General features: G+C 44.0%; 1 protein-coding gene across 1 annotated transcript in view; it reads left to right on the top strand.

Moving 5' to 3' along the window:
• Positions 1 to 18,149, top strand: part of RIGI (RNA sensor RIG-I) — a 49,853-nt gene that overhangs the window by 27,645 nt on the left and 4,059 nt on the right. Inside the window, exons 15-18 of the mRNA XM_075279983.1 lie at positions 2,331 to 2,473; positions 3,488 to 3,578; positions 7,486 to 7,656; positions 16,692 to 16,843. Of these exons, the coding sequence (XP_075136084.1) occupies positions 2,331 to 2,473; positions 3,488 to 3,578; positions 7,486 to 7,656; positions 16,692 to 16,843 (557 nt within the window). The remainder of the gene's footprint in view (positions 1 to 2,330; positions 2,474 to 3,487; positions 3,579 to 7,485; positions 7,657 to 16,691; positions 16,844 to 18,149) is intronic.

Here is an 18,149-nt window from a genome sequence, read left to right as displayed (position 1 = left end):
TTGCCGGCGGCCGGCGTCACAGGTGCTTCCATTCATTTCTATGGGTGCGTGCTGTTCGGATCGGCTGATCTGAACAGTGTTCACTCATCTCTAATTATTATATCTAACACGCCAAAAACACGTACGTAGAATGACTAGTCTTCTAGACTTAACAAAAGTAGTGATGCTGAAAAACGCCATTAAATTTAACATATGCAATCAGTAGATAACTATCACACAGAAGTTCACACAGATGAGAGTAATAAGAGTTATCTATTGATTACATTTGTGAAATTTGTTAATGTTTTTTTTATCATCACTATTTTTTTTATGTAGATTGTGAGCCCCATATAGGGATCACAATGTACATTTTTTTCCCCTATCAGTATGTCTTTGTAGAATGGGAGGAAATCCATGCAATCACGGGGAAAACATACAAAATCCTTGCAGATGTTGTTCCTGGCAGATTCGAACCCAGGACTCCAGCGCGGCAAGGCTGCAGTGCTAACCACTGAGCCACTGTGTTGCTCCCCATCATCTCTATTTTTGTAACACTTAGAAGAGTAGTCATTCTACTTGCATCTTTTTGGTTCATTAGATATAGTAGATATAACTTTGGTTACATTGCCTTATAAGGACCAGCTTCTCGGACGATAAATTAAATCAAATGTAACTACTCTGTGAGGGCTCTTATGCCTTAATAAATTCCCTGAGGAACCCTGAAGATAAGCATGGGGAAATGCGTTGATCGTTTTGATCTAGCTTTATTGATTAAACAGATATTTTAGAGTGAATGTAAGGTTAGGAAAGGAAGGGAGAGGATAAAATAATTTGCAGTGTTTCTTATATTCATTTTTACTCAGGATTCATATAAATATTGATAACCCCTTCCCACTCTGTGCTGTAATAGTACATTGCAGCATGTATATAGTTCAAGCTCAGCTCAGTACTATTACAGCGCTGTAATGCCGTGGGCACAGAAGCTGTACCTGCAGCATTACATTCTGCTCTCAGCTGTATTATACATCCGAGGGGCGGGCCCAGCCGACAAAGAGTCGGAAGAGACTCCAGCTCTGGCGGATTAATTCACTGGTTGCTGTGATCAATAGCAGCATTGCCACCTCCCGTCACCCCTCGGACCCCCACGATAAGGTGGCGGGTTCCTAGGGGTTGCCATGGCAGCCAGGAGACCGGGCCACGGCCTCCTGACTTCCTATGCACAGTTCCCATAGGAACTACTGTGCGATGTCCTGCAATACTCTATATTGCAGAAAATAGAACTGGGGTTCTGAGATTCCAGTTTCAAGTCCCTTTGTGGGACATGTAAAAAGTGAAAAAAAAAAAGCACAAACACTTAGTAAAACCATACAAAAATAAATAATAAAATAACACAAAGTTTTAAAAAACACACTTTTATATTACAAAAATATTTAATATAAACAAAAATAAACAAACATGTTAGGTATCCTCATGTGCATATAAGCTCTCTCTATTCAAAAATAGTGTTATTTATCCCATACGGTGAACACCACAAAAAAAAATAATTTACACTGCAATGTGCAAATTAACATATTTTGATCACTTTGCTTTGCCCAAAAAATAACAATAAAAAATGATCAGCAAGTCATTCATACCAGACATTGGTACCAGGGGCGTAACTACAGGGGTAGCTGCGGTAGCGGCTGCCACAGGGCCCAGGACATTAGGGGGTCCAGCAACATCCGCTACCGCTGCGGTTTTTTTTTGTTTTGTATTTATAGGGCCCATTACCAGCTGGAGTTGCTCCAGCTGGTAATGGGCCCTATTTACTTACCAATCCTGGCAGGGGCCTGAATCGGTAAGTGACGCCATGGGCTTCACAAACACTGTTATTATACTCGGGGGTCCGAACAGTACTCACTCATCTCTAGTAATGACCCACCGGACAAAGCTGCCATGCCATTTTTAATGTAGATTGAATGCCGTAAAAACAAAATGCAAAAAATGATGACAGAGTTGTGTGTTATTTCAGGTGGACCAACAAAAAATTTAAATAATAGTTAATAAAAACATTATATGTATCCCAAAATGGTGGCAAATGAAAGTACATCTTATCACACAAAGAATAAGCCCTTGCATTACTAAGTGGACAGAAAATTAATATAGTTTTGAATTTTGGAAGATAGAGAAGGAAAATATGAAAAAGTCACTGAACATTAACGTACAAACTGTCCTGTGTCATTATAAGGGTTAAAAAATTGCCATTTAGTTGAGGGATTTTTGTATTTCCCAGTTTGTCTGTTAATGATTTGGGCCCATATTCCAATGTGACAATATTCACCAGACATTACTTTTATATTATTTTCTTTCAGCTGAATTGCCACAGTTGAAGGAAATTTCAAATGACAATGAAAACCCAAAGCTGGATGAACTACAGTTTATCTTAATGGAATCCTACCAAGAGGACCCTGAGACCCGCACCCTTCTGTTTGTGAACACCAGAGCTTTAGTGGAGGTGAGTTTAACTGAAAATAAAATAAAATATCTCCTCAAAACTTCTAAAAAAACTACAGTGCAGCATAGAATTCCACATTGCAGTGTCAAACAAATACCACAGTCTATACCATAGATGCGGGTGCTGATGATGAGTTGCTTGACAGCTTCATTCATGACTTTCCTGAGTAGGAACTCTGCAGAAAGGGGTAGCTTCTCCTTCAAGCTGAGAATCTTGGCCCTGACACTAGGAAACATCTTGAGGTTGCAAAGAAGGGTTGGCGCAGTCAGGAAAATGATGGCAAAGCTGCAATAGGAGAAGAGCAGTGAAAGCGACAACATGTCACTTTTGCATTGTACAGAAGCATAGAACTGTGGTGCTCTTATCTCTTTTCAGTTCAGCATTAAGCTTATGTGTAGAAGGTAATAAATTCTCTCTTTGGGCATTATTGTAATCCTTTAGCTGTTGAGGACCAGTGCCTAACAAGTGAATAAAACTGGTGGAGCACACCTTAGGCTGGGTTCACACAGGGTTTTTTGGACCAGAATTTGCCACGGAGGCTGCCTCAGATTCCAGTCCAAAAAACGGCTAGCCGCGACTGGATGTCAGTGCAGTGCACTGGTGGAGCACAGTGCACTGACATCCAATCTCGGCATTCCCATTGATTTCAATGGGAGGCGTTTTTTTTTTATTTATTTTTTAGCCGGATTCTGGTGTGGATTCCGCGTCAAACCCGGCTCAAAAAACCCCGTGTGAACCCAGCCTTATTCTTCAAGAAATGCTGCTGTAGGATACTGTTAATACAGATCCATAGTTGGTAATAGATAAAACAAATGGAATCTGAGATACCTTTTCCTAAACTACCCTGCTCTATTTATGGATCATTTCCACTGAAGAAAATGGCATTATTAATACTCTATTGGGGAATCGATAGTTTATTATGTCCTTAAGTTGCCCCAATGGTGGAGGAAGCACTGTAATAATTTGCTCAGACAGTTACCCCTACAGCAACTTAATACCATGTTTTATTTTTAGGCTTTAAAAAAATGGATTGAGGAAACTCCAGAACTCAGCTTCTTGAAGCCGGAAATCTTAATGGGAAGGAACAGAAGACATGATAAACTAGGTACATAAAATAACAAGAATATGTATAGCAAATGCAAAAGATGTGTATTCATCTGGTATTCAGAACCCTCTGTGATGCCTCATGACACTATAAGGCCTTTTAGTCCACGGATGGTGAGAGTCCATTCACATGGAGGAAAATGGCGCTTTATTTGGCACTGAATTTTCCACGCTGAAAAAAAGCCTCCCATTGACTTCAATGGGTGCCGCTAGCTTTTTTCTTTCCACTAGTGGAAAATTGGCTACCGCTCCATTCACTTCACTTGCAGTTCTCTAGAAGTGAATAGAGTTACATTAGTGGAAGAAAACCTTTATTTTGTCATTTGATATAAGGTGTGTGGTCATGTGATGAACAAACAGGTGCACGCCTTGTAATAGTCAGCACAATAATCACATAACTGGCTGTAACGAGCTGTGCACCTGTGTTCATCACATGACCATGGACTGATTTTATTTTTTTTAAATGTAGATTGTGAGCCCCACATAGAGCTCACAATGAACATTTTTCCCTATCAGTATGTCTTTTTTAGAATATGGGATGGAAATCCATGCAAACACGGGGAGAACATAGAAACTCCTTGCAGATGGGTTTTTTGCCTATGGCGGGATTTGAACACTAGGACTCCAGCGCTGCAAGGCTGCAGTGCTAACCACTGAGCCACCGTGTGGCCCCCCACGGACTGATTTTTATCCACTGGAAGTCACGGAATGACTGACAGCAAGCAGAGATCTAGAAAACCAAGAAAACCAAAGATTGATGCAGAAAGTATATTGGTCGCTTAATATTATTCTGAAAGTGGCCGACCCCTTTAATTGTTAAATAGCCGATGTTCAGTCTCCGGTCTGTGGCTGCGCATTAGTGCCGATCGCACAGGGGAGTCATGAGGGAAGGATTTATTTAAAAAAAAAAAAAATTAAAAAATCCTTCCGCTGCCTATACACTGTCTACCAATAAGTATTTGGACACTTGTGGTAGAATAGAACAACCACATTTTTTCATACTCAATAGTTGATAGAACCCAGCAGATGCTTCCTTACAGATGGTATTGATGGACACAATACTCCCAGATGTCTGGTGAAACTCCTGGTGTATGTGAGCCATCGGTTGGGTGCGGTTTCTCTGGCCAGCACTCGTCGCTCTCTATCTCCAGTTTCGGGGGTCTGCCGACTCGGGGCACATTTCGACAATTCGCCTTCCTCTTCGTAATCACATAGGCCACTGTCAATTTTGGGTAATTCAATTTGCTTGCTATGTCCCTTAAGGGTCGATCATTTCTTTGGTACCCGACAATTACCCCTTTCTTGAAATTGGACAACTCTGCACTTTATAACATCTTGCATGCGACTAATGCCAATGCACTAATGCCAATGCTGTTACCTATTTAACGGTGGAAGGCGTGACATACATCACGACCGCAGATATCTTCATTTGCATGGGTGTCCAAATACTTCTTGGTAGACAGTGTTAAATAAGCCGCTGTGATGAACATGCCTGTGTACTGGGCATGTAAAATGCATTAGGTGCATTAATAGGTGCAACTATATGTATGGCATCTAAGCTATAGTTTTTATCTCCAGTTCTACTGAGGATAGTGTAATAGACTATGGAAGGAGGTGTGATACAATGGGACCTGGGTGCAGCATATACAGTATTATATTAGGTCTGATATACCCATCTTTATTCTCTTTATCCCAGTGGACAATCCTGAATGCATGGGATTGTAATGGCTTTATAACCCTTGTTTATACACTGATAGAACAAATTAAAATCACCCTTTATTATATCAGGCAGTTGTTTTCAGATTGAGGTGAATGATTAATTTAATATATCCAATGAATTGTATTTTTATAGATATAAGAACCAAGCTCATGTCATAAATACAGCATCTAAAGCAAGCTCACATCATAATTACAACATACCGTATATACTCGAGTATAAGCCGACCCGAATATAAGCCGGGTCGGGAAAGGTCCCCCCTAATTTTACCACAAAAAACTGGGAAAACTTATTGACTCGAGTATAAGCCTAGGGGAGAAATGCAGCAGCTACTGGAAAATTTCAAAAATTAAAATGGTCGGAGTTTTTGGGTGCAGTAAGTGCTGGGAAAGGGGAGGGGGTGTTTTGGTTGTCTGTCTGCTCCTTCCCTGAGCTTGAGGACTGGGGTTTTTTCTTCCCCCCACTTGGAATTCAGTCTGGCTGAATATAGGGGATCTGCAGTGCTCCTATTAACCCTTTCCCGACGGAACAGGAGCACTGCTGATCCCCTATATTCAGTAGACCGGGCACTTTCAGACACAGGGATACCTAATGTGTGTATGTGTCACAGTAATTTTCTACTTTTGTATGTAGTCTAGGGAAAGGAGGGATTTACAACTTTTATGTTTTAATTTTTTTTAAATCTTCTTTTTTTTTTTCTTTTGCACTATTTTATGGGAGATTCTGTACATTAATATTGTGGCTGGTCATAGACCCCCCTCCTAAAAAAAAAAAAAAAAAAAAAAATTATAAGCCGAGGGGGGCTTTTTCAGCACAAAAACTGGGCTGAAAAATTCGACTTATACTCGAGTATATACGGTAATAACCAAGCTTATATCATAAATACAATGCCAGAACTAACCTAAGTACATAAATACAGTACCAAAAGCAAGCTCACAACATAAATACATTAGATGAACCAAACTTATAACATAAAACAAAGTTCATAACATAACTATAGCTAACATCTCCTGATTAAAGTAGGCTGCTTTCTTTGCTTCTCCTTTTGGTCCAGGCCTTTATGAAGACTTTTCTTGGCCATGACTTATTTCTGAAGACTTCTTGTTGTCCACATATCTCAAGTTGCTTACTTTTGTTGTACATTCTCACACTGGACCTCTAAAAAATAAGTCATTTATAGTGTCCCCTAAGGTTAGGTTCACAGTGGCGCTCGGGGTAGCATTCCCCATTCAACTTTAAAAATGTGGAGAGAAAAGTCCTGCAAGTAGGACCTCTCTCTCCGCATTTTTCCACCGTTTTTGGGCGGAAACCCAGCAGACTCCAATATAGTCTATGAAGCGTTCAGGTTTCCGAGGGTAACCGCTTTTTTAAGGGGACTCCTGAACGGAAACCTGAACGCAAGTGTGAACCTAGCGTAATGTAATAGTGCTACTAAAATGGCCCTCCTTAAAACACAATGTCTTTCAATGTCTTTTGCACTATGGCTTTGCTGGTTCTGCAAAGAGCTTATACCTCACATCTGCTTCATTCTAAAATGTCATATACACAGCTACTTACGGTATTTCTATTTAAGGTGTTCCTTACATAATGCTGATTTTTTTCAGTCTATGGGAATGTCCTCTTATTACTTGGGACACTTATGACATTTCTGTTCAGCTGTCTCCTGCCTGGGCCATCTTTAACTTCACTGAAGCCCAAGCTTATACCAATTCTCCTCCAACCCAACAGCAGCTTCTTTTTGTTTAGGCCGCAACTACCCATAAATCCATACTCCATTGTTAGGCGCGATCATCTCCCACAAAGTTGAGTTTCTTTTTAAGATGGACTGGACAGAAACTGTATTAAACAAAGGTGATGCCAAAACTTTTCCTTATGTGGGAGAAATTCATTACAACTCTTCCAAACACCACCAAGCAAGCAAAGGACTGTTTCAAATTTCTGTCTTGATATATGACTGAACAATGGTTGTGAACCAATTGCTGTATAGAGATGAGTTTCTATTCTCTCTTTTTTTGCCCCTCCTGAATAGAATAGCACTGCTATACATTGTGACTTCAAGGTAGTGTGACCTGGGGACCATTTGTATGTGCCTTTGGCTGTCATCCATCCTTACAGTCAAGCAGACAAATTTTTTGTTTGATTAGCAACAAAAACAACATCTACTTATAAACACAATTTCCTCTTGTTTTAGGAATGTCTCTCCCTAGTCAGAAAGGAGCTCTGGAAACATTTAGAACCTCTGGAGAGAGCAAATTGCTGATCGCTACATCAGTGGCTGATGAAGGCATCGATATACCTGCATGTAATCTTGTCCTTTTGTACGAGTATGTTGGCAATGTCACCAAGATGATCCAAGTCAGAGGTACCACTAACTCAATACTGGCATTATTTTGAGCTATAGTTTTGTTAAGTGGTATAGATCCATCCATGCTTTACATATTCCCTGTGTGTTGCAGTCAGCTCAGCTGTTGTAACATACTACTGGTAAAGAAGGAAGTCCACAGGGAAGGGACTCTTTGTATTGGGCTACTTTCACACTACTAAGTGTCTGTCTGCATAAGCGCTGGATTTCTCAGCCTGTAGATGTATGATTGTAGGAGGCCCTGCCCACAGTGGCATACTACCCTATGGTGATTAAAGTACTCTTAATATAATATAATATAATGGCCCTCACATTTATGATGCTTTGTGATGGTTAAGGAGCGAGCGAGTGGTAAACAGCTTTCATTACTTACCACTGCTCCATTCTTTTTCTGATCTCCCATGGGTGCCATTTTTACTTTACAATCACTTTCTTCAGTACTAATGGAAGTTCGAATTATAGCTACAGACGCCCCCGAGAGTGAGTGGTAGACTGCGATCAATGCTCTCCACTCTGCTCTGGGGACAGAGTGCCAACTTTTCAGAAGGCCCTGTAGCAGAGAGATAAGTACCGAATGCAACTCGGTCCCCCGGGCCCCTATAACTTCAGTGAGCACTTCCAAAAGTACTGATGGAATCACTCACTGTGCTTGGAAAAGTAAATATTTCAGGCATGGGTGTTCACCTACCACAGCAATGTAACCTTTGGGGGCATGCATACTTCAGGTGGAGAACCACTGGGCTAAAGCAAAGTTACAATTCCTGTTCTAATAGCACTGCTGCATCAGGAGTATTTAATTCTCAGTACTGTAAGTCAGAGGTCTCATGGAAATCTGTAGGCTACTAGGTGTCAGCTGATGCTCTTATGCTACGTGTAATCCACAGCTTAGTAACAGCATCGGCAGACACCTGGTACAGGACCTGTTTTTGAGAATGATCTGTTGATGTAACCTCCTAGCCAATAGTGGTGGGCCAGAGGGCAGGACCACCACACATAGTACCTGCAGCATTACAACCCCTAAAACAGAGGAGTGAAACAGTTGGCAAAAACAATGAAACTGATGGGGGACCAGATATGTCCTATGAAGCACTTTCTATGAGGATAACCTGCCAACTGCCTTTGCCAATGGATGTGCAACAGTCGACCCATTTGGTCAGGGGTAGAGATGAGCGAACACTAAAATATTCGAGGTTCGAAATTCGATTCGAACAGCCGCTCACTGTTCGAGTGTTCGAATGGGTTTCGAACCCCATTATAGTCTATGGGGAACATAAACTCGTTAAGGGGGAAACCCAAATTCGTGTCTGGAGGGTCACCAAGTCCACTATGACACCCCAGGAAATGATACCAACACCCTGGAATGACACTGGGACAGCAGGGGAAGCATGTCTGGGGGCATAAAAGTCACTTTATTTCATGGAAATCCCTGTCAGTTTGCGATTTTCGCAAGCTAACTTTTCCCCATAGAAATGCATTGGCCAGTGCTGATTGGCCAGAGTACGGAACTCGACCAATCAGCGCTGGCTCTGCTGGAGGAGGCGGAGTCTAAGATAGCTCCACACCAGTCTCCATTCAGGTCCGACCTTAGACTCCGCCTCCTCCGGCAGAGCCAGCGCTGATTGGCCGAAGGCTGGCCAATGCATTCCTATGCGAATGCAGACTTAGCAGTGCTGAGTCAGTTTTGCTCAACTACACATCTGATGCACACTCGGCACTGCTACATCAGATGTAGCAATCTGATGTAGCAGAGCCGAGGGTGCACTAGAACCCCTGTGCAAACTCAGTTCACGCTAATAGAATGCATTGGCCAGCGCTGATTGGCCAATGCATTCTATTAGCCCGATGAAGTAGAGCTGAATGTGTGTGCTAAGCACACTCATTCAGCACTGCTTCATCACGCCAATACAATGCATTAGCCAGTGCTGATTGGCCAGAGTACGGAATTCGGCCAATCAGCGCTGGCCAATGCATTCTATTAGCCCGATGAAGTAGAGCTGAATGTGTGTGCTAAGCACACACATTCAGCACTGCTTCATCACGCCAATACAATGCATTAGCCAGTGCTGATTGGCCAGAGTACGGAATTCGGCCAATCAGCGCTGGCTCTGCTGGAGGAGGCGGAGTCTAAGGTCGGACCTGAATGGAGACTGGTGTGGAGCGATCTTAGACTCCGCCTCCTCCAGCAGAGCCAGCGCTGATTGGCCGAATTCCGTACTCTGGCCAATCAGCGCTGGCCAATGCATTCTATTAGCCCGATGAAGTAGAGCTGAATGTGTGTGCTAAGCACACACATTCAGCACTGCTTCATCACGCCAATACAATGCATTAGCCAGTGCTGATTGGCCAGAGTACGGAATTCGGCCAATCAGCGCTGGCTCTGCTGGAGGAGGCGGAGTCTAAGATCGCTCCACACCAGTCTCCATTCAGGTCCGACCTTAGACTCCGCCTCCTCCGGCAGAGCCAGCGCTGATTGGCCGAAGGCTGGCCAATGCATTCCTATGCGAATGCAGACTTAGCAGTGCTGAGTCAGTTTTGCTCAACTACACATCTGATGCACACTCGGCACTGCTACATCAGATGTAGCAATCTGATGTAGCAGAGCCGAGGGTGCACTAGAACCCCTGTGCAAACTCAGTTCACGCTAATAGAATGCATTGGCCAGCGCTGATTGGCCAATGCATTCTATTAGCCCGATGAAGTAGAGCTGAATGTGTGTGCTAAGCACACACATTCAGCACTGCTTCATCACGCCAATACAATGCATTAGCCAGTGCTGATTGGCCAGAGTACGGAATTCGGCCAATCAGCGCTGGCTCTGCTGGAGGAGGCGGAGTCTAAGGTCGGACCTGAATGGAGACTGGTGTGGAGCGATCTTAGACTCCGCCTCCTCCAGCAGAGCCAGCGCTGATTGGTCGAGTTCCGTACTCTGGCCAATCAGCGCTGGCCAATGCATTCTATTAGCCCGATGAAGTAGAGCTGAATGTGTGTGCTTAGCACACACATTCAGCTCTACTTCATCAGGCTAATAGAATACATTGGCCAATCAGCGCTGGCCAATGCATTCTATTAGCTTGATGAAGCAGAGTGTGCACAAGGGTTCAAGCGCACCCTCGGCTCTGATGTAGCAGAGCTGAGGGTGCACAAGGGTTCAAGTGCACCCTCGGCTCTCCTACATCAGAGCCGAGGGTGCGCTTGAACCCTTGTGCAGCCTCGGCTCTGCTACATCAGAGCCGAGGGTGCGCTTGAACCCTTGTGCACACTCTGCTTCATCAAGCTAATAGAATGCATTGGCCAGCACTGATTGGCCAGAGTACGGAATTCGGCCAATCAGCGCTGGCCAATGCATCCCTATGGGAAAAAGTTTATCTCACAAAAATCACAATTACACACCCGATAGAGCCCCAAAAAGTTATTTTTAATAACATTCCCCCCTAAATAAAGGTTATCCCTAGCTATCCCTGCCTGTACAGCTATCCCTGTCTCATAGTCACAAAGTTCACATTCTCATATGACCCGGATTTGAAATCCACTATTCGTCTAAAATGGAGGTCACCTGATTTCGGCAGCCAATGACTTTTTCCAATTTTTTTCAATGCCCCCGGTGTCGTAGTTCCTGTCCCACCTCCCCTGCGCTGTTATTGGTGCAAAAAAGGCGCCAGGGAAGGTGGGAGGGGAATCGAATTTTGGCGCACTTTACCACGTGGTGTTCGATTCGATTCGAACATGGCGAACACCCTGATATCCGATCGAACATTTGTTCGATAGAACACTGTTCGCTCATCTCTAGTCAGGGGTAATGTAGTGTCGGCATTTTGCTCCCAGGCCACCATAAAGTCAAGCTTACTGTCAAGCAGTGGGAAGTTGAGCAAGCTGTATATAAAAGAGAGGAGAGGCACGTATCCGTCGCTCTAAGCAGTCACTATCTTTCAAAGCTAGTTGGGGACAACTCCAGACTGAGTGGGGTGAGAGCATAAGACGTAGATAATCTGGGAAGTTTGAAACCCTTCGACAGGAGGCAGGAAAAACGTTCTAATGAAGTAATTCTATGGTGAGGACCCACCATCTGCTGAAGAAGTAATTGGACAGCGAAACCATGCGTGCCTCCTCCAAATAAACACCTCTGGGAAGAGACCAGGTGGAAAAAGGGGATTGTGGAACAATGTTATGAGGGAGGAAATTGAGCTTTGCAATCCATACGGAAAGCAAACCCTCCACCACAATTGCAACATATATTTCCATCACCTTAGCGGCTGCCGGAAGGGTACGAGCCATTGACTGAGGGGCCCCTAAAAGAGCTTGCAAAGAGGCTGGAGAAACCAATACGGATTCTAATGTTACCCATTGGGGATGGATAGCACTTTGAGAGAGTCAGGAGGCTATATAATATTTAAATAGATGGGAAACCGATAGGCCTCCCACTCTCTTATGGAAATACATAATACATCATCTTATTCGCGTTTTTTTTTGTAAGCCCATATAATATAATGTTAAATATATTGGTTTGAAGGGTAGTTAGGGAAGCATAGGAAACTGGGTTTGGGACAGTGCAGAAAAAGTAGAGAATACGGGGCAGAGTGACTACGGTATTTTAACTAAATGAACTTCTCCTATCCAGGAAAGGGTGGGGCCATGCCATCAGCTCTGACAAGTGTTTGGGAATCAATATAGCATAATTACATTTGAAGTGTACATTATGAGAGTTGCAAAGGTTAATGCCTACGTGGGGAAGGTATTTATCACTAGTTTGAAAGCCAAAGTTCAGGGTGATTAGTTTGTTAGTGGCTGGAGGGACATTGCAATGCATAATTTCCAATTTATAGATGTATTGTCTAAGACCCAACAGACTAGAGACCCATGCTTTTATTAAGGGAGCTGTCCGTACCTGGGGGACACAGCGGCCGCTAGGACACTAGGAGGCATCAAAGCTTCATTTCTGGGCTATACCTCTCACAGACACTGTTTAGTCAGTTTGTACTGCAGCAGTAGGTGAGCGACTCAAAAAAAAATCCAAACGGGAACCAACATGTCCTGAATCCGAAAAGAACAAAAACAGCTCAGGCAGGAACAATAATTCAATGGTGGGATCTGTGTTATCCAGTGAATACAATAAGAAATGGATTTTACAGTAAGTCATTGGGGAAGACAGCACCATGGGATGTCCCAAAGCATTCCCGGAGGGTGGGAACTACACAGCCATGCAGACAACGTAGCGCAGAACCTTATGACCCAAACTGGCATTTGCAGAAGCCACAGATTGGATCTGGTAAAACTTTTGAAAGTGTGGATGGAGGTCCAAGTAGCAGCTTTGCTGACCTGTGGCAGAAGCCTGATACCAAGTAGACAACCGCAGTGGAGTCATTGGTATGGACTCTGACCGGACTCCCTTGAAGAAGAGAGGTCTAATGAGACAGGGTTAAGAAGATGGCTATCAGTTTCAACAGGTTGATCTGGAGGGAGAACCACAGGCCCCAAATGGTCAAGGCACCGAAGATCGCTCTCCAGCCGGAAAGACTGGCATTGGTGGAAATCACCTACCAACGGAGGGGAAGAAAGGGCTTCCCTTGAGAGATTCCTGTGATGAAGAGCTACCAAAGAAACTCTCGAAAAACCAGGGAAGGTAAGAGAATCAGGCGGTCCTGGCTGGATAGAGACTTGTCTCAGCAGGCTAGACTTGCCAATTGCAGAGGATGTGATTGGAACTGTGCAAAAGGCATGGCCTCGAAGGTCAAAACCATTGTGCCCAGGACCCGCATACAGAAGTGAGGAGAACACGGCAGTTTCCTCTGATGGTGGGACACACCAGACAGAAGGACTCTGGGAGGAGAATCTCACCCTGTTGGGTATTGAAGATCATGCCAAGAAATTCCATATGCTGAGAAGGCACGGGACAGGACTTTTCATTGTTGATGAGCCATCCGAACCGGCAAAGGAGGTCCATGGGGATCTGCAAATTGGTCAGGTTGTCCATCTTGGAGAGAGCTTTCACCAGGAGGTCATCCAAGTGTGGAATCACAGCAACTCCTCTGGAACGGAGGGTGGCCCATTAGAGAGATGCATCACCTTGGTAAATACTTGGAGGGTGGAGGCCAGCCCAAAGGGGAGAGTGACAAAATGACACAAACCAACTCCAAAATGAAGAAACCGCTGATGGCACAGCACAATGGAAATGTGGAGGTAAGTCTCGTGCATGGTGATTTATGACCGAAATTTGCTTGTTTTCAGGGATGCCACCAACTGACCACAGGGATATGCGGAACCTGCGAACACAGACAAACCTCCTGAGCCCCTTCAGGTCCAGGATGGGGCGAAGAGAGCCCATCCTTATTGGGAACAGTGAACAGATTGGAATAGTAACCCCGGAAACACTCTGAAGCAGGAGCAGGGGTGATGATTATCTGCTGCTGGAACGTAGAGACGGCTTGGAGAAGAGTGCAAAGTGAATGGAAAAAATCTTCCATCTGGAAAGGAGGAGAACTTGATGGAGTAGCCGTCGACACCACCTCTCAGACCAGGACATCGACGCTGGAAAGCCAGATCTCTGGAGAAGAACAGTTGTCCGCCATTCAAGTGGGGGAATATCTTCATGCAGAGGAGGGCTTGGAAGAGGAAGGGCTGAAGGATTTGGTGTGGGACTGCCAGGCAGGCATGGGCTTTAAAGAGGGCTTCTTGGAGTGGGAGTCCTAGGGAGATTGTCCTCCAGAGCATGAGGTTGAGCGAAAACACTTGAGATCGACTGGAGGCAAGTGGCTGGCGCTTAGAATTCCTCTAGGGGAGGAGAGAGCTGTAGTTTCAGAGAGAAGTTTCTTTTGACCCTTACCAAAATTCCAGTCCTATTCGTCCCGGGAGAAGGGAAGGGCCACGACCACCTTTTTTGAAGAAAATCAGCATTCCACAAAGGGATCCAAACAGTACGGTGGATTGCCACTGCATTTGCAGTCTCCTTGGCTGAATGGCGAACTGCTTACAGGGAAGCATTACACAGTTACTTCAAGATTTGATTGACAAGCAGCTGGTTGTCCTGGAGAGTAGCCTCATTGAAGAGACCCATCTGGAGCTGTTTGAGGCAGGAAATGAATGCTTTGCTGGCCCAAGATGCGGTGAAGGAAGGTCACAGGAAGGAGACCACTATAAATGCTGCCTTGGCGAGAGAGAAAGTTCTGCCTGAGTTGTGGCCCTATCCGGGGAGCGACCAGAAGAGAGGGAGGAGGACAGAGACCGGTAGATAGTTTCCACCACAGACTGTTTAAGTCTAGCAAAGTCACTTATACCCTGGCAAGGATCTGCCACAGAGGGGCCGGGAGGGTTATTCTACCTGACCACAGGAAAGGGGTCCAATTGCCAACTGCTACAGGAAGACTGCACAGAGAGGTAGGGCAGGTGCTGTATTCCTCAGGAAAGTCAGAGACGTCTTGACGAAAATGCAGGTTGCTGCAGAAAAACACAGGAAAAAATAACTTCCTGAGGAGAGCAGAGCCCCCCCCTTGGAGTTTCCTTTTTGGAGGGGCTAGGGGGTAGCAAAGGGCAGACCTAGATGTGGCCTAGTCCCCGGCAAAGACTGGATATTAAAGTAGAAACAGCCCAGGAGCTACAGAAGACCAGTGGAGGCCTAACAGATAACAAAGGTTCCCAAAGAAAATCGGGGAGATGGAGGAGAAGCACATACTCACCCATCTTATACTCACTTTTTTGGCATCTTCTCAGTGAACCTTGCACATGGGAGTAGGGTCACTGGCTATTTGCCCGCCGATGCGGAGAGAGGGGACTAGGTGCCTGGAGAGACTGGGGGGTGTGACTAGTGTGGCGTAGACATTAAACACCTCCCTGCACTTGTAGAAGAAAGATAAAATAAAAATGATGCAAGACAGAAACACCTGAATAAGGTCATATTCGACTCCTACAGACTGACTAAACACTGTCTGTGAGAGAGAATAGCCCAGAGACGACATCCTTTGTTCTAGTGTTTGTTCCTAGTGTTAGCCTCCCAGGGGCTGGGTGTAATACCCATAGGGGCTGTGTCCCCAGTGAAATAAGCTAGGAAAAAAAATTCCAGGCTGGAGTGGAAGCACATACAGAGGAACAAGATGGGTGGTAGTTGGTGCAAAGAGGTGTAAGAGATGCTGCTCATGTATTCCTGTAGTTTTCAGGAAGCCCTTTGCAAAGGAGAGACAGACTGAAATGTTACATAGAAAGGCAAGTTCTGGATGGCTGATCAAACTGAGACCATAACACAGGTGTCCTTTTCCACCTAATAACCACTTAGCGACTAATCGATGACTTTTAAATGTTGGAACAGTCCACTCTTATCCGTTTAGAGCCATTTTTAAATTGCCCTGCAAATAAACAAGCCCTTGTATAGGTTTGTTGTTGGAAAAAAAAAAATAGTACGGGCTCTTGCAGGGTACAGATGTAAAGGAAAAATATAGATCGCAACATACATAAGGTATTAACACTTTCCAACTGCAGACTACTATTGGTGGACAGCCAATAAAGGGAATTACAATAATGAGCTCTTCCCTGGGCATAGCAGCAAAGCTAAAGTGGATTTGTGTATACAGTGAAGCACACAGACTCCAGGGACTATAATGGGGTCCATGTGCTTGCCAATTGTAAACTACTTTCCTGTCCGCATGTTCTTTGCAGAGATCTGGCGGCAAGCACACGGACCCCATTATAGTCTATGGGGTCCGTGTGCTTTCACTGGCACACCGCTTGCAGTTGAGTTCAGTATTCCATTCGGGGGGGGGGGGGGGGAGTGCTCATGCGGACTCTCCAGGCATACCAACGCAGATGTGAACGAGGCCTTACTCTTCTCAGATCAATTTTTCTGTGACATCATTCTGCCTTATACTTTTTATACTGCTCACGTGTGAGAGAACAACATCGTCCAGAAGATCAGTTTTTAAATACAATCTTGGATGGGTGTCTCAAAATGGTTTGACTACACACATATATCTATATAAATATATACATATATATATATATATATATATATATATATAATTTTTTTTTTTTTTTTTTCTCTATGTACCATGTAGGTCGAGGCAGAGCAAAAGACAGCAAGTGCTTCTTGATCACAAGTAAGAAAGAACAAGCTGTTAGAGAACAAAATAACTTGTTATGCGAGACTATGATGAATGAAGCCGTGGCCCAGGTGCAGAAACAGGACAAGATGACATTTCTGGCACAGGTACTATTTGCTGTATAATGTAGAAAATTACCTTCAATGCAAAAGCTTTATTTTGGTGGAAAGAGATTTAGTTGTCATTATAATACACTTAGAATTTGTGAATCGCATAAGCATCTGATTTGTGGACGCTACTTCTATGAATGGGGCTGAAAGCAGCTCTGCATCCATTCAAGTAACAGGCGCAGAGCTGCATCCCTGTCTACTCTATAGTGGCATCGAAGGATTTCTGCAGTTCTTTGTCTATTGCTTGAATAGGAACAGAGCTGCTTATTACGCTCAGAGGCAAGTGGATCTGCTGATCGGTACAAGGTCCAGGTGTCAGACCACCAATGATAAGATACTGATGGTCTATCCTGTGGATAGATCATAAAATGCCAATGGAAACAGAAAATCCCTTTTAACTTTGTTACAGCTGTAGTTGGCGTGCCTTGATGTACTATTACAGCTGGCAAAGTGGCAGTGCTTACACCATCAATGGCAGGAGGATGTCTGTAATGAACTGGGATCAGAGAAAATGATCATCCTGGCAGACTCACACTCAATTCAGGAGATCCATATATATTTCTTTATTTTAATGTATACAGTTCTTATGCTTCACTTTTGGAGCAGTTATTAAATACATGGCATATAATGGCAGGGTTTTATGACATGTGACTGGTGTAAGCCTGGCTGAGCTGAGCCGAACATCATAGCAATACATGATAAAGGTAGTTCAGCACTGTTGAGTCCTGTCTAGTAAATGTGGCAGTCGCACAAATCTAACCAGGCAACATACTGTCATAGGAACAAAACCTGACACGTGACCTAGTTAGTCAATGGACACAAGAATGTGTTGCATATGTACATATGTTGTAACTGAAACCGTATACAAGGTGTAATTAGGGAAATTTATTAAAATAAGTATGCCAGTTTTATGGCGCATGTGTGGTTCATATTTACACCAAAAACTGCCACTCTCTCCATTTTTTTTGAACAGCTCCCCATGTTATAGAACTGTGGGTGGAGAGCAAGGCAGGCCAGAGCAGGAACACTTTGATCAAATTTTGCTGTAAAATTACTCATTATAACTAAGGAAACTGGTGTAAATCATGTCTGAAATCTATACCAATACTACTGGACAGTCGCAGAAGTAAGAGCCCAAAGTCTTTTAATAATGCAAACGTATTTTGTGCCAGAAGGGAAATGAATGAAGACTGCTGACGGAAATGACAGTCTTAACAAATAGAAATACCCCCAAATCCGTCTTTATCTTATGTATTACCAAAAATATGCTCACTGCGCTCAACACAAAGCATAAAAAATATCC

The sequence above is a fragment of the Leptodactylus fuscus genome, chromosome 1 (assembly GCF_031893055.1).
Source record: "Leptodactylus fuscus isolate aLepFus1 chromosome 1, aLepFus1.hap2, whole genome shotgun sequence".
Classification (NCBI taxonomy): domain Eukaryota; kingdom Metazoa; phylum Chordata; class Amphibia; order Anura; family Leptodactylidae; genus Leptodactylus; species Leptodactylus fuscus.
Note: the sequence above shows the minus strand (reverse complement) of the source record. Positions and strands in the feature narration are given on the sequence as shown.